Genomic DNA, 17,128 nt, shown 5'->3' with positions numbered 1-17,128 from the left:
GAAATGCCCCCTGAAAACTGACATAACACTGGTGTCTAAGGCAAAAGCCTGCTGCTCTTGGGAGTCTGAAACAATGCGCATCCTCGGTCGAGGTGCCAAGCCTCCTCCCTCAGGATGGGCTTGGTCCACAAAGGCGAAACTTCAAAGGCTTGCTGCCTTTGTGAGGTACCCCAGCCATTTGATGCTCCCAGCAGCTGACCCCCCACTTTGGGTGGGAGAATTGTCAGGAAAAACAAGTTAGTAGAGGTGTGCCCACTTTCGCTTACCCCAACCTTCAGGTGGGGAGGAGAGGTGAAGCACTACCCAGTCCCTGCTTTCTTGCAAATGGGGGGACCCAGCCAACTGGTGTGAGGCTTACTCCTCCCTCCCACTGGAGGGTGGCATAATAGGGGATTGTACTCACGCCCCCCCACCCCCACCCCTCTCAAAACAAGGGACCCATTGGTCCTGACGTATATCTAACTAGGGGCAACCCTGAACCTTGCTGCCTCAGACAAGGAGAGAAGGTCCAAAGAAGCAGTGCTGAAAGAGGACACCAAGTGACCTGACCTCGACCTGCTCGAGCTAAATCCCGGTGTGTCCTACAGCCAGCAGCCTTCAAGAACCTGGACGACCTGCCCTGCCTTCCAAACCCAAGACTTTGTCTCCGTGAGCATCGGATTTGCTCACCCACAGACTGGCCAAAACTGCGAGTCTTTACCCAACCCCCATTTCCGGAGTTTAAGTGGCCCAACACCACAAGGAGTTCTCCCCGGCGAGCGTGACCTGAGATCTGGTGATCTGACCTGCCTCGAAACTCCAAACGGCACCTGCAGTCTCTCTGGAGGATCTCCAACCACGATCGGAGGTGGTAAGAAAACCTGACTCCTAAAGATACCCCTGCAACCTATTGCCTTGGGTGGCCCAACCAACGCTATCCCAGCAACCCCAGGCATACCAATGTAGGAGAGTGGGGTCTGCAATCCTATGGTCACCCCAGATTTTTGCTCTTTGCTTCACTGGCTTACGACTTTCCCTGGCTGTGGGCCTGCTAATCAGACCCACAGCCTAGCTGTTCTCTCTCTAAATTGACAACCATGTACCTTGGGTGCATTTACCAATTGGTACTGGGCCACCTTATCAGTCCCTGTACCCAGGACATGGGTGTACCCAGGGCCTACCAGGGGCTGAAGCATGTATTATGCCACCCCTGGCTTGCCATCTAAACAGACACAACTGGCTGCACGACAGCTGGGGCAAGGTGGTGTAATCACCCTTTGCTGTAGATATAGTATACCTATATCTAACCTTAAAATGGACACATATACTCCTATCAGTCACTCCTATGGCAGGCCTTATCAATCCTGAAGGCAGAGTGCTTGGAATTATGTGAGATGGTGCTCTGGCATGAGCTGAGCCTGTTTGCAGCTTGCGGAACCAAGTCCTAATAGCTGTTCCATGATAACGCTATACCATATTCTCTTAAGTGCATTATAATCCTCGCGGTTAAATGCTAACTTTGGTATAACATTATCAAAACATGTCGAGTAAGGTGTCATACGAATTGGAATACTACCCCCTCGCCAATTCCGGCGACGGGGGTAGCATTCCACCCTTCTAGAGGGACACGACATGTATGTAACTGTGAACCCCGCTTAAAGTTAACTCGAGCCTTGGCATCACAAAATGGATGCTGCCACCACAGACACAAGTCTGACCTCCTGCTGCTGGGAGTCCTTCCAGCGAGGGAGGCTTGGAAAAAGGGTTTCCTGCCTTGGGAGGTGCTAGCACCACCCCAGACAGGATTTTGTGTATTGGGTAGGACAGGCCTGAAAGGAATGAGACATGCCCGGGGCACACAAGGTGTCCTGTGCATACACCGGTTCAAACCAGTTGCTGGGGCATCCCTGCCCCAGCGCGAAACCGGACAAAGGATAGGGGGTGTAGCCCTTCCTGGTCCCACCCAGGGGAGGGACCTAGTCAGTAGTGCAGCCCCCTTTAGGAGAATAAAGGTAGGAGCTGGTCCCATTCCAAATTAGATTAATCCTGAACTGAAACTCTACAAGAAGAAACTCTGGACTTCGACTTTCTACACAGAAGACTGAAGAAATCTCCCTTGTGGGCAAGGAGTGTCCACCCTGCACAAGCAGGCACCATCAAGCGTCTTCCCTCGAGGATCCAGACTTCAGAGCCCGACGAGACCCGGACTTCCAGACCTCTCCGACCTCTACCTACATCTGCAGCACAGCTGAGATCCGTGGGTGCGACGAGACACGTGGGACCGGCCATCTTGAAAGAAGCTGCACTTCGCTTTCAGCACGACTCCCGAGGTAAACTCGATCAAGTGCTTTGGGGACTGAGAAGCCCCAGCCCCGAGCAGCTCCTGCACCGAAGACCAGCCCTCCAGCATCCACGAGATCTGCGTGGGGCCCTGCTGCTACACGCGTTGTCTGGTCACTTGCCGGCTGGCTAGTGGCCTCCTAGACGACGAACTTTGAAACTTCCACTGCTGGTCTGGTTGCTCCAGACTGGCCCTTGCTCCCTTCCGAAAGAGGGGCACCCCGGACCCTCCTGGTCCACTCCAGACGCCGTTTCCACTCACCGCGTGGGTTGCCTTTGCCAAGGCCTGTTGATGCCGATTCCGGATCCAACACCGCCGCCAGCGAGAGCCTGCGTGGGACAGCTCGTGCCTCCATCCTGGTCGTCGAAGACACCTCCTGGTCCAGGTGGCTGCAGAGACAAGCGTCCACTCTTCACCTGATCGCGACGACGACATCTGGTTCCTTCCTGGTTCCACTCCAGTCACTGGCTAGTGACTTTGAACATTGTCCCTCTGCTTTCAGGTCCTCTTCTTCACCGATCGACCCTTGGATCGCACCGGACATCTTCCTCCTGGTCGCCTGCAGCATCTTTTCCTCCAGGCTCCATAGACTTCAACGCGAGAACCAGACACACTTTGACACCTATGCACCCGCAGCCCGTGGGTAGGGTAACGAGAGCATTTCGGTGCTCAAGGGTAGTTTAACTGTCCTAGTGTCCAGTTCCACAGTCGTTTTAGTCCTACCTAGTCAGGATTGTCCGTACTCACCTTTAACTTGAACTGTACTGTCCATAGACGTTGTTACACATCTCGCGTGTGAGTTCACACTCTGCACACGCGTCCCGTGGGCCTCCTATTACTTACCTAAGGTGAAGATAGCGTAGTCCTAGCGAACCTCCAGCCTCTGGACAGCTCCATTCTTTCTATCGAATTTCACATTCCACTTACTTAGTATATGTTTGTCGTGCCCCTAGGGCACCATTGTAATTTCGTGCAACTTATCGTATTTTTCCGAAGAGATTGTCATTTGCTTAGCCCTCTGACCTCATAGAGTTCAGAGGTGTTTTATTAATAAATATATTGTTTATTTTCATAACAATCTGTGTGGTGTCCTTTCATCTGGTATTCAAGGGGTTGTATTGTGGTAAAACAGCTGGCTTCACATGCCAAAAGAGTTAAGCCTAAGACTGCTTTGTCCATGCTATCATTAGGATAGCTGGTCTATAAGGTTGACTTACAACCAATCACCATAAGGGTTGTTTGGACTGATACAAGGTGATCACTAGAACTAGTGAGCATCATATATCAGGCCAACTTCTCACAACCAACTCAATTCTCTAACCGATGGTCACCTCAAGAAGATCTTTGTCCTCGAGCATGCAGTGTTTGTTGCAACAGGAGAATCCTGATTTTAAGCAGGGCACCTAACACCAAAAGAGCATCCTGCACCTGGCCGCCGCTGTGGGTACAACCTTGTGTGCTAAATCAGATCCCCCTTGGCCCTAAACACAAGTCTAGGAGCTTTGCTCCCACCACATTCGGCCACTGCACTCTGCACCTGGTTGCCCTAATGCCGGTGAGGGTGCTTTGAGAATGCATCCCTGACCCTTTGGGAACCCTGCTTCTAACCCCAGAAACCCAACTCTCAAAACTTAGTAGTTGCCTGTAAACCTATAAGTTCATTTCCTGTCTTAGGATTGCATTGACTGCTTTTCATGCAATTTGTTATTGTCTTGGAAAAGTCTTTGCAAGTCACGAGATAGGTGAGTCCTCCTTTGGACAATAGTGCACATGAGCAACAACTCCATCTTCAGATTGTTTTTTCTGCCATCAGGCTCGTATGTGTTCCACGCATTTCAGTTCGGTATCGTTAGAGTTAACTTTCTACGTGCAATCCTTACCCAATTCTTCAGTATTGTCTCGATCGTGTTTCCCTTTCGACGCTTATCTTCACAAGCTTGTACTTCGGTTCTAGTCGTCAAAGCAGGTTTTCGGGCCTAGCTGTGCCATCAGGCCTTCGTGGCTCATGGAAAGGACTCACTTCAATAAATGTCATCAATGTGGTGCCAAGTTTCCACATGCTGATCTGCATGAGGTGTGTAACCTCTTCCTTTTACCTGAACACAAGGCCAAAGACGGTCCGGCTTGTGCCTCTTTCCGTTCCAAGAAAACCATTGGAGATCGCCGAGCTTGCAGAAGCATGGCTCGATCATCGACATAGATACCGGACAACATCTTCCATAAAGGCATCGATGTACCGGCGCAGGAGCAGATGGAAGAAGGCACCTTCAGCGCCTCAGACGCCAAGCACTCCGAAGACATCACTCCGGGGCAACAGATTGTAAGTACTGATGTCGACCCATACCATTCCCCGACCACCAACCCCCCCCGCCCCCCCTCCTGCCCTCCCCCCATGAGACATGGTATGTCCCCACTTTTTGCTGAATTGCTGATGTTCTTTGACTGTGCCCTGGGCTCCTGCCAATCCGGTGCCCATGGCCAGTGTTCCTTCCCTAAAACTGTTTAAACTAAAACCCAATTAGCATCTCTGGCCACGTCAGCCCCTGGTAAATGGTACCCTAGGTACCCTGGGCATTGTGAGCAGAGAAGGCCCACAAGGGCTGCAGCACTTGTTGTGCCACCCTTAGAGGCCCTGCACCTTGACACACACACTGCCTTTGCAGGCTGAGTGTCCTGCTGCAGAACTAAACATTCGACATGGCACACCTCCCTGTGTGCCATGCCCACACACCCGCTGCCCTGCCATACACCAGTCAACCCTCTAGCTGGGTGCCCTATGCCAGTGGTGTGGGCACAGGTGCATGAGCCCTGTGCCCCTACAGTACCCAGGGCCATTCCTGGGCAATGTAAGTGCAGTGATGCCATTAATAGTATATGGTGCTGGGAGGTTGTCATCACGAACTCCACAGCACCATAATGGCTACACTGAAGACTGACAAGTTTGATATGAAACTTCTCAGCACATTAAACCCACACTGATCCCAGTGTGGGATTTAATGTAAAATGCACTACAGAGGGCATTTTAGAGATGCCCCCTGGAACCACGTCTTGTCTGAGGGGCTGCCTAAGCTGCCTAGCCGGACTGGGCTTTCTTCTAACACCTGGTGTATGTGCACGATCAGCCCATAGATTTAACGACTGCATCCATTTGGAAGAGAGGTGAATGGCTGGAGACCACTCCACTCTACCAGGAGAAGGACGTGGAGATTTGCTTCCTTCCTGACAAGCTTTTCTGCATGAGTACCAGAGGGAGAGCCCTGGCTACTTGCAGATAAAATAACCACCTCCGGAGAACCAGACCTGGTGATAGAACGGTGGGAGCCTGCTCTCAGCGTTGATGAAAGGAGGTGGAGAGAAGCTTACTGGAACTGACACCGACGCTGACCTCTGCCTCGACGTTGCATGCGATGGAGATCTTTGTCTCGACTTCTATCTTGAAGGCACGTGTCTCGACGTTGACTACCTCGACAGAGACCCGCGTCTCGACGTCGAGCTGGATCTTCTGCTCTTTGAAGGAGGGCTGTGCCTCGACGTCGAATGCCGCGTCGACTGAGATTCCTGCCTCGACTTCGATCGTGCTCGCTTCAACGGAGGACTGTGCCTCGACGTCGAGTGGCGTCTCAACGGAGATTCCTGTCTCGACGTTTATAGTCTTCGCTTCGACGGAGGGGTGTGCCTCGATGTCGAGCACCTTTCTGTCGACTGAGGACTGTGTCTCGGCTGTGAAACCGAAGGATACTGCTGCCTCGACGTCGAATGTCTTGCTGACCGACTGAGGCCCCTGCCTCGATGTCGGCAATAGGACATCCGACGATCTCTGCTTCTGCGATCTGCGCTGAGACCTCGACGTGGACTTCGGTCTCGACGTCAAAGATGACTTGGGTCTCGGCATCGATCTATGTCTTGATGTCGATCGTCGCTGAAGAGTCGACGGCGGAGGCTCTTCTCTCGACGCTGTTCTAACGCCAATAGAGACTTTGCTTTAGAAGTTGAAGCGCCAAAGCCCTCCACGACGACCCCGACGCCGAAGGGGAACATATCTGGACATTGCACCTAGACATCGAATGCACCCTTTTCTTGGTCTTTACAGGAGACCTACCTCTTTCTGAGGCCATAAAGACTAATTCTCTCCCTGTCGTTGATGTTCCTTTTAGACAACTTCCTGCAGTGTTGACAGGAGGCAAGTGTGAAATCCCGCATTCTATAGAATGCCTAGGTAATGTTTAGAATGCCTGAAAATCGAACGTCAAAGTATGAAATGATTGATATTTTATACATTGCCTAGGCATTGTATACTTTGCCAGATTGTCTGCCGGCAAAGTATTTAATACGCCTAATCCTGCCATTTTATTCCCGCCCGGCAACGTGTGAAATCTGGCATTCTACAGAATGGCTAGGTAATGTATAGAATGCCTGAAAATCGAACGTCAAAGTATGAAATGATTGATATTCTATACATTGCCTAGGCATTGTATACTTTACAGGATTGTCTGCCAGCAAAGTATATAATACACTTAATCCCAGAGACCGCACAAGTTATCAGCAAGCGAGGGGCAGAGACAGCACAAGTTGGCAGCAAGCAATGAGCAGAGACAGCACAAGTAACCAGACAAAGAGCACGTGGCAGCCGTGCGGTGGTGTGGGGAGTGACCTGCCTGCAAGCAGGGTCAGAGGTCGTGTATAGCATCCAGCTGAGGTTCCACAGACGCTCTGCCGTCATCCTTTCCCGTGGTTCTTGTATCACCATGTCGGAAGGGAGTGTTGTGCCAAGACAGGAATCACGCCATGCTGACATGCAACAACGGTTCTTCCATGAATTATCTCAAGTAAAAGCCAATGCTGATAAAATCTGTGTTTTCCTAACCAAAACCAGTTACCAAAAGTTAGTGGACGATGTGAAAAAGGCTAAGACGACCATTCAGAATGAACCACAGGACTATTGGCTGGTGAAACACTATGACGTAATGATGGTCGAGAATACGACTAAGTTGATCTATCCTTTTACAGAAGGTTCGAGTGCTATTCAGTTTTACGTCGTGGACTCAGTTATTTGACGTACTCCATAAGGCCCATTTGGCTATTGGTCATGAAGGACGGGACAGGATGTTGATAGAAATTTCACCCAAGTATAAGAACATTACCCGTCATGATATTGAGCTGTAGATTCACCTTTGTGAGCCTTGCCAGAAGAAGTAAAAAGGTGTTAAAAAAGGTGTTGTGGTCAAGCCAATGTTTTTTTCTGAATTAAACTCCCGTTGTCAGGTCGATCTCATCGATTTTCAGTCCCATCCTTACAGAGTACAAGTTTATAATGGTGTAACAAGATCATCCCACTAAGTTTGTAGTTCTCAGGGCTCTGAACTCAAAGAACGGAAGAAGTAGCCTACAAGCTCGTAGACATATTTACGTTGCTTGGTGCTCCAACGATTCTACAGTCCGATAACGGCAGGGAATTTGCTAACAATGTGGTAAGCAGCCTAAAGGAGTATTGGCTCACCTTGAAGATTGTCCAGGGTAAGCCGCGCCACTCACAAAGTCAGGGGAGCGTCGAAAGAGCTAATCAGGACATTTTAAATATGCTGTGTGCTTGGATTCAAGATGAAAAAACTAGCTGCTGGAGTGAGGGATTGCGGTTCGTACAATTTATGAAGAACCGAGCTTTTCATTCTGGGATTAAGAGGTCACCATACGAAGCTCTGTTCGGCTACAAAGCTAGAGTAGGTCTTGACGTCTTCCCTGCCTGACGACGTTTTACAAGACGTAGAGACTGAGGAAGAGCTCGAAAAAATAATAGAGAACGTACAAACACAACAGCAGGAAGAAAGACGAGATGAATCAATGCAAGAGGCACAGCTCCCTGCAGAAGACATAGCTGAGAATGCAATCCATGATGGAGGATAGTAAAACAGTGATGAAGCCATGGTTATCGAAGAGCCTTTCATTTCCGTGGTTACCGAAAATCCTTCTTCTGCTATCTGTTGTGTCTGCTTAAAAGAAACCAGCGGTGCTCATACATGTCGAAAGTGTGACCGAAACGTTCATGCCATCTGTGGACATTCTCCTAAAGACGATGACGGCGACAAAGTAGAATGTTATGGGGTTAGCATTTTGTGCAATGTTTGCTTCAATATTGAGAAAGGTATCCAAAGAAAAATTGAATCGAAATAGAACCTTGAGATTCAGGCCAAAAAAATTAAAAGGGATTCTGACAAAAAAATTCCTCCTGTGCCACTGTGCGAGTTTAGATTCCCGATGTCGACAATGGGCGGGGTGACTCACAATCTCTTGGCAGTTGTTATGAACGTGACAGAAGATGGCTTTTACCGACTTGGAACTGCACAGGATTCTTGAAGCAACTCTACGCCGGGATTACAATTCACCGTATGTCCAAAGAACTTAATGAGAATTGAAGACGTTCCTGACCACAAAATACCACTCCGATCTGCAGCTACTTCTCAGTCCACAGGAAGCGGCCAAGGATTCGTCAGGTGTATGTGCAAGACGAAATGCCAAAATGAGGTGCCTTTGTGTGAAAAAGAAAATTAATTGCAATTCAAATTGTCACTCTAGCCTTCCCTGCTGCAACAAGTAGGTCATGCCAGTTCTGCTTAGTGTTTCACCGGTAACAATATTCTGTTTGCATTCTTCTTTCAGTTGTGAAATGTACGTACAAGATCAAAGTGACAAAATAGGTGTTTTTGTGCTGCAACAAGTAGATCATGCCAGTTCTGCATTTTGTTTTACCGGTAAGAATTTTCTGTTCGCATTCTATAGGTCATGCCAGTTCTGCTTTGTGTTTTACCGGTAAGAATATTCTGTTCGCATTCTTCTTTAAGTCGTGAAATGTATATACTAGATCAAAGTGCCAAAATATAAGGTTTTTTTGTGTGCAGAATAAAAGTGAGTACAATTCCACGTGTTACTCCGTCCTTTCTTAGTGTAACAAGTACTTCAATCTCAGTTCTGCTTTCATTGTTTTCTGGTAAGAATATCCTGTGCTTTATTTCGTAGTTTTGTTCTTTCAGTTTCAGATGCGTATTAATTAATAAAGGCTTCTCATCTTGTGCCCTTTTTAACACTTTGCGTTAATGGTACTGGTCATTCTGTATAATGCCTAGGAATTGTATAGAATGCCTAGGAAAAGTATGTAACGTTTTCACAAAAACGTATATTTCCTAGTTTGCCTCTAAACTATCAGGCATTCTATACAATACCGGGATTTCACACTTTGACTGTAACATATGCATCATTTATTGACTATGTGACTAATGTCCACCACTCCTCTCTGATAAACCTATGGCTGCTTGACCACACTAAACCTTGATGGAGCTCTGTGGGACTGCTAGAGCAAACACCTGTCCACTCATAAGGGATACCTGGAGTCTACACGCATACCTCTTTTTTTGTATGCTTCTAAAGAACAGCTTCCTACAATACACAATTCATATTCCTTCACAAATTGTTTATTTTCAAGTTTCGAAAATGTAAAAAGTTCAAGACTTTTTGTTTTTGCCTTATGGAAAAAAAACATAGTTTAAGGATCATGTTCTTTTATTATAGGGTGAAACAGTGATTGCTGAGGAATCGGACGCAGGGTATGTCTTATTATTACATGTTTTTTCAGTCAATTTAGCCATACACCTCCTTTTATATAAGGCAAAAGTGGTAATGCCAGTTTTTGAATTCCATTTTCTCATGTTATATGTGTATTTGTATAAAGGAGTATCATTAGTGATTTATATTTTATTTGTAAGTTTCCACTTGATGGCATCTGTAGGTAGTTTTCTTCAAAAGTTTTCCTGGGCATCTATAGTTCATTTATGTGCTTGAATGCTTATCTAGTAGTTTTTGTAACATTTTCACAAACAAATCAGCCATTTTGGAATACCTAACTGCTTCCTTTGGGTACCTTTAATATGCTTTGAGGTGAAAAAAGTAAAGTCTTTGTAGCCTGCCATGTTCAAGAATAAAATTTGACTACTCTCCAGTACCACACACCTAGATGAACTGTGGCAGTATGAGTGTACGTAATAGACCAAAAAATCTATGACCTATTTTGCAGCGTGTATGTTATCAGGGTTCCTTGTCCCTCATGGTCCTCGCCGGTCTGGCCAAAGGCCAGTCCTTACTGGACTACAAGTCCGGTGTTGCTGTCACAGCCAAATCCTCCAGCCTGTAGCTTGCCTTCTAGCCAGCCATGTACACTCTGACTCTTACAGTTAAGCAGTCATGGGTGCAACTTCATAGCCTCTGGTCCTGGTGCTGCTTGACGGAGAGGAGTAGTGATCTGGGATAGAATTTTCCCTTAGCAGGCTTCTTCAGCTGTTGTCCCTGTGCTGCAAACAGAAAGTTAGTCGACTGACCCTTGGAGTTTCATTGCTTTGGCTGGGCTCTGTAGAAGACCACTCCTTTGACACAGCAGGTACAGTATCTCCTTTGTTAGCTAGCAGGTCCAGCCCACGTTCGTTGGTTAAGCTTCTCTTCACCGGGAATTCTGTGCAAACGGGCAGTTCTTCGATCCTCCGTCCTCGTCCTCTTTAGCAAAGATCTGAGTTTAGGGTGCCAAACTTATGCTCTAAAAATTCCCTCCGGGTGGACGCGCTTGACCGATGTCTTCCCTCCCACCTGATGACCCCTTCATGCGAAATGTGACATCTGGGCATCTTAGGATCCACCGTTCTGCCCACTTTCAACATGGTGTGAGAAAGTGCCATCTTTCTTGCAAGGTATGCCCCCACTTTTTGCTGAATTGCTGATGAACTTTGAGTGTGCCCTGGGCTCCTGCCAATCAGGTGCCCAGGGCCTGTGTTCCTTCCCTAAAACGGTGTTGATTGGCAAATCTGGACACAGGTCAGCCCCTGGTAAATGGTATCCTAGGTACCCAGGGTGCGCGCGCACACGCACACACACACGCACACACACACGCACACACACACACACACACACACACACACACACACACACGCACGCTCGCTCGCTCGCTCGCTCGCTCGCTCGCTCGCTCTCTCGCTCTCTCGCCCAATCAGAGCTAGGCACCTGCACCCATCCCACAGGTGAGGAGCAGGCTAGGGGTTTTACTCCCCCCCCCTAGTACAGGGACACATTGGTCCTTGCCCTACCTGTAACGCCCCTAAATTTAGTATTTAGGGGCACCCTGAACCTTCCTTCCACAGATCCCGATTGCAAGAAGACCTTCCGTGCAGCTGCTAACAAGAGGACGACACCAACTGACTACTTTGCCCCAGAACCCTACAGGTCTGTTGATCCTTGAACCTGCTCCTTTGAAACTCCTGCGTATCTTGCAGACAGCAACCTTGAAAACCCCGGCAGATCTGCCTGCTTTGAACCTTCCAAAAGACTGGGACTCCCACGAGCAGTAGTTCTGCTCAAGCAGCAACACCCCTGGTGCCACCCAGGAACCGCGAATCCAGCACACTCTGCGCACGCCCTGTGCCTGAGTGATCCAAGACCATGAGGACGTCCCCCAGCGACTGTGACCTGGAGTTCAGTGCCCAAAGACCCTCCTCGATGACCCAGATGATGCCTGCAGCCTCAGAACCATGGACCTCTCCAACCGCGACCAGCTTAGGGTAAGATTTCCCAACACCAAAGGACACCCCTGCACCCGGTGCCCTGAGGCTCCCTGTGCCTTCCTTTGGGGTACCTACCCCTTCTCCAAGATCCCAACTTACCTCTCGAAGTGGTCGCTCCTCAAAAATCTCCGTCCCAGAGTCTGCAGCCTTTGGTCACTTTTTAACTTTCCCATTGGATAACATTGAGGGCCCGACGGCTCCAAAGCACCCTGCACCCAGCCGCCCGAGTGCCGCTGGAAGTGCAACTACTACACTACTTTACTTCCCCACTTGCCCTGAATAATTGACCAGGAGCTCCGCTCCCACCGCCGCGTGGCCTGCCTGCTTGCTTGCAGCCACCAACCGAAGGCCCTCTACCCTCCATAGGATTGTATTTGGCCTACTCTCTCTGCACCTGTCTGCCCCTGTGCCGCTAAGGGTGTAACAACTGTACCATTCCAACACTGGGAGACCCCTGAGTCTATGCCCAGAACCTTAACTCTACCAGTCGAGTACTTACCTAAAAGCCAATAACTCATGTTCGAGGCATGTGGCCTGCTGAATTCATATCTGTGCATGGATCGCCGCCTAATGTTGGGTCCGGATGATTGCACTTTGTTGTCCTGGAAGAGTCTTCGAAGTATCACGAGATAGGTGACTCCTCCCCTGGACTACAGTGCGCATGGGCATCCTTTCCATGCTCAGATTGTCTTTTTTCCGCCATTGGGTTCGGATGCAAACTCCTATACTCCTACTCTGAATCGAAACAAAACTTTTCTAAAGGCCTTAGACTTCATCGGTATTGTTATCCTTCGGTACCTCTCTACTCCATACAACCTTCCATCTCGAATCGGTCGTCGACGCGGGCCGTTGGGCCTTTTCGACGCCACGTGAGCCGACCGTCGATGGAAAGACGCCCTTTCAAAAGGTGCCCACAATGCAACTCAAAGTTCCCCCATACTGATAAACACTCAGTATGCAACAAGTGCCTTTCCCCAGACCATAGGGAAGAAACCTGCCTGCGCCTAGTTCCGATCGAAAAAAACAATACGGATCCGAAGGGCCGCTAGGCAAGAGATGCAGCGACAGGCACCGGAACCCGACAACATCTTCGATGATGACCAGGACCTGCCGGACGCTCAAGACTCGGGCCTAGAGATCGTCACCGTGGAGGACTAATCGGACGATGATCTCCCGTCGGGCCAAATCGTGAGTACACTGCCCCCGACACCAATTGACCCCTCGCCAAAGGCTCCGGTCGAGGCATCGCCAACTGGCCTTAGCCAAGATTATAAGTGACTTTCGACAGCCCCGCCTTCCGGCTCCGAAAACAAAACCGAAACCCCAGGGCCCAGTACCATTGCCCGAAGAAGGTTCCAGAGCCAAAAAAGGTCACCGACCCGAAGGGCGTCATTCCACAAAAAGCCGCCTCGCCTAAGAGCGTCGAGCCAAAGAAGACTGTCGACCCCGCAAAGGCCGCACAGTCCAAAACCGTCGAACCGAAAAAGACGGTCGACCCCTCAATGGCCGCTTAGCCAAAAGCCGTTGACCCCAAAAAATCGGTCGACCCGAACAAGGGCACGCAAACGAAGGGCGTCGAACCAAGAAAGGTCGCCGACCAAGCCTGCGGTTCCAAAGGCCATCGACCCGGTGCCGTACCGAAGCCATCGAAGTCGGACAAACCTGTCGACCCAAAAGTACCAGCTCCAAAGACACCGATCGATCCAAAAAAGACAGTCGATCCGGTGAAAGACACTCACCCAAAGAAGCCTACGAAGCACAAACAACGTGTCGACCCGAAAGTTCACGTCGACCCGAAACCACAAGGCGAGCCGAAATCAGGGCACGAGCCGAAAAAACCCAACAAAACACCAAAGGTCGTCGACAAACCTGCCTTCGTGGAGCCTAAAAGGTCCAAGCCTAAGCCCAGGACTGTAGAGTAAGAACTATTCCACCCAGATCCATCCGAGTACCAGGCAAAAATTTACATTAACCCAGACACTGGTAAAGTTACCATCCTGCATAGGAAAAAGAGACCTTTGGACTTTGCACCTGATTCACCTATCCCACTCAAGAAAAAGGACTTTGGCACTTCTCCCACGAGACCCTCACTCCCTTTTCAACCTATTATGCCCTCCACACCACTTGCACCTACCTCACCTTCAAACCACGATGACGATGAGGGACACGCAGGTATGAACCACAGCCCCGTATATGACTTTCTTCAAGATCCAGATCAAGAGGAACCTTGGGAGGAGCCAACAGACCCTTATGATACACATCCTATCCCTGATGTGCCCACTTATCCTACTAAACCATCACCCACTGATGACAGTAGTATTTAACCAACTCATAGACAGGGCAGCGCAATTCCACAATGTGGACATGCACAGTGACCCTGTAGAAGAGGACTTCCTCTTTGACACTTTCACTACTGCAGAGAAAAGTGTCAAAACACTTCCAATGCTGAAGGGAGTTCTAAACCATGCACCTGACATATTCAAGGACACAGCCAGGGCACGTTTAATCAATCCCAGAATAGAAAAAAAGTATAGACCCACCTATATCAAGGGCCAGCTGCCGCTAGACTCCCTAGTGGTTGCTAACGCACGAAAAAGAGCCAACTCTCAGACTACAGGGGAAGCACCTCCCCCTGATAAGGAGTCCAAAATCCTAGAGGCATCGGGCAAAAGGGTAGCAGCACAGCAATTCTCCAAGAATTGGATGCCTAACACACAGGCACTCCTGGCTCGTTACGATAGGGCACATTACGATCGACTCGAAAGCCTTATGCAACATTTGCCCAAGCCGTTTTAAAGCACAAGCAAATTATCTCATTCAGGAGGGAAATTTCATCTCCATCGCCTCCATTAAATGTGCGCTGGAGGCTGCAGACACCGCAGCTAGATCCATTAATACTAGTGTCCTCCTCCGCTGACATGCATGGCTGCGGGTTTCCGGCTTTAGGAATGAGGTGCAGTCCACCATTCTAAACCAACCAGTTAACCCAGACTTTTTATTTGGTCCTGCAGTAGACACCATCTTGGACAAAATTAAAAAGGACACAGAAACCGCAAAATCCATGGTTGCACTGCAGTTTCTGCAACATAGGGGCTCCTTTCGGCGCTCCTCATACAGAGCAAATACACGAGGAAGTGCCTCACAAACATCTACCTCCTTCAAAGGTAACACACAAGGTTCCTTCACAAAGAACACCAACAGAGGTGGTTACAGAGGTAACAATCCTAAGGGAAGGGGGCGGGGAGGCAATAACACCAGAGCCTCCGCAAAACAGTGACTTCCTTACGCTGCCTCCGGACCACTTAACACCAGTCAGAGGCAGACTACTAACAGTTCCTACCCGTCTGGCACGCTATCACCACAGACAGGTGGATGAGAGAAATTATCCATTCTGGTTATTGCCTAGAACTGACTTCTACGCCACCAAACATACCACCCAGACATCGTCCTATGTCCATAGAACAGATCACCCTACTTCAACAAGAGGTGAAAAGCATGCTGGAGAAGGGAGCCATAGAGCCAGTCGCTTTCCACCAGCAAGGGACAGGAGTATACTCCCTATACTTCCTTATTCCCTAGAAGGACGGTTCCCTCAGACCATTACTGGACCTCAGACCCCTAAATCAATACGTACTATCGGAGCACTTCCATATGATCACACTACAACAAGTACTCCCGTTGCTACAACAAGGAGACTTCCTAGCAACACTGGACCTCAAGGATGCGTACTTCCACAAACCCATCCATCCAGCCCACAGAAATTACCTCAGGTTCGCAATAGAAGGGCAACACTACCAATTCAATGTTTTGCCCTTCGAGCTTACCACGGCTCCAAGAGTCTTTACAAAATGCTTAGCGACAGTAGCAGCGCATCTCAGGAGGCAACACGTCTATGTGTACCCTTACCTGGACGATTGGCCAATACAAGTAAAATCGTACCAAGAGTGTGCAACACACACGTCCCAAACTATCCAGTTGCTACACAGCCTAGGCTTTTCTGTCAACTGCACAAAATCGCATCTGCATGTGGATACAGCAATACTTAGGAGCCACTATAAACACCTCAGTGGCAAAGGCGTACCCCAACACAGCAAGGATAGCCAGCATGCAGATACTCATTCGCAGATTCCTGCCACAGCACTCCCTGCCAGCCCAAGTTTTCATGCAGCTCATAGGCATGATGGCCTCATGCATATTCATTGTCCCCCATGCCAGACTTCAAATGCGCCCGTTAAAGGAATGCCTAGCACGGCAATGGAACCAGGCTCGTGGACACCTAAAAGACCTAGTGTTGGTGGACAGTCGCACCACAAATCTCTGCTGTGGTGTGTGAGAAGTTGGCCTGATATGCAGTGCTCACTATTCTAGTGATCACTATGTATCAGTCCAGACAACCCTTATTGATGATTGGTTGTAAGTCAACCTTATAGACCAGCTATCCTAGTAGCATGGATACGAGCAGTCTAAGGCTAAGACTCTAGAGGGCGTGTTAAGCCAGCTGTTTTACCATCACATTACCCCCTTGAACACCAAGTGAAAGGACACCACACAAGTTGTTATGAAAAATAAAGTATATTTATTTATAACAAGACTACCCTGGCTCTTTATGAGACAGGGAGCTAAGCACACAACAAAACTCTTAAAGAAACACTGAAAGTCGCACAATTTACACAGATGCCCGAGGGGCACGAAAAACCATATACTATGAAAGTGGAATGCGAAATTACTAGCAGGTAAGTAATACTTTTCTAGACTTTAGAATCGCTAGGCCTACATGCTAAACACTTAGGTTAGGAGCAGGAGGCCTGTGGACGTCGTGTGCAGAGTGGGAACTCTCACGCGTAAGGCGAGAAAGTCTATGGATGCTAGCAATTGCAAAGTTACTGTTCTCGGGCGAACCCGACTAGGTGGGTCGAAAACGGGAGTGGATCCGAACACTTTGGGTGTTGGACTATGCTGGAGCACCGGAGTACTCAGTTTACCTAGCCCAGGGGCTGCGGCTGCATAGGGTCGAAGTTGCGTCGGAAACCCACGTTGAAGAACCAGGAGCCTGAAGAAAGAAGTTGCTGGCAGGCGGCCAGTGAAGAAAGTTCGTGGAGATCCAAGCCTGGATCAGGGAAGAAGAAACCTGTAAGCAGAGGGGACCAAGTTCTGAATCACTAGCCAGTGATTTAGGTGGGCACCAGGATGGCACCGGACGAAGTCACCTCAGCCA

The 17,128-nt window shown here is 49.1% G+C and overlaps 1 protein-coding gene across 2 annotated transcripts in view; it reads left to right on the top strand.

Moving 5' to 3' along the window:
- ZNF638 (zinc finger protein 638) overlaps window positions 1-17,128 on the top strand; it is a 985,826-nt gene that overhangs the window by 610,964 nt on the left and 357,734 nt on the right. For both annotated transcript variants that reach the window (XM_078674499.1, XM_078674497.1), the window contains one exon: window positions 9,881-9,915. In XM_078674499.1, the coding sequence (XP_078530625.1) occupies window positions 9,881-9,915 (35 nt within the window). The remainder of the gene's footprint in view (window positions 1-9,880; window positions 9,916-17,128) is intronic.

Source organism: Lissotriton helveticus, chromosome 2_1 (genome assembly GCF_964261635.1).
Source record: "Lissotriton helveticus chromosome 2_1, aLisHel1.1, whole genome shotgun sequence".
Lineage (NCBI taxonomy): Eukaryota > Metazoa > Chordata > Amphibia > Caudata > Salamandridae > Lissotriton > Lissotriton helveticus.
This window is presented reverse-complemented; position numbering and strand designations above follow the sequence as displayed.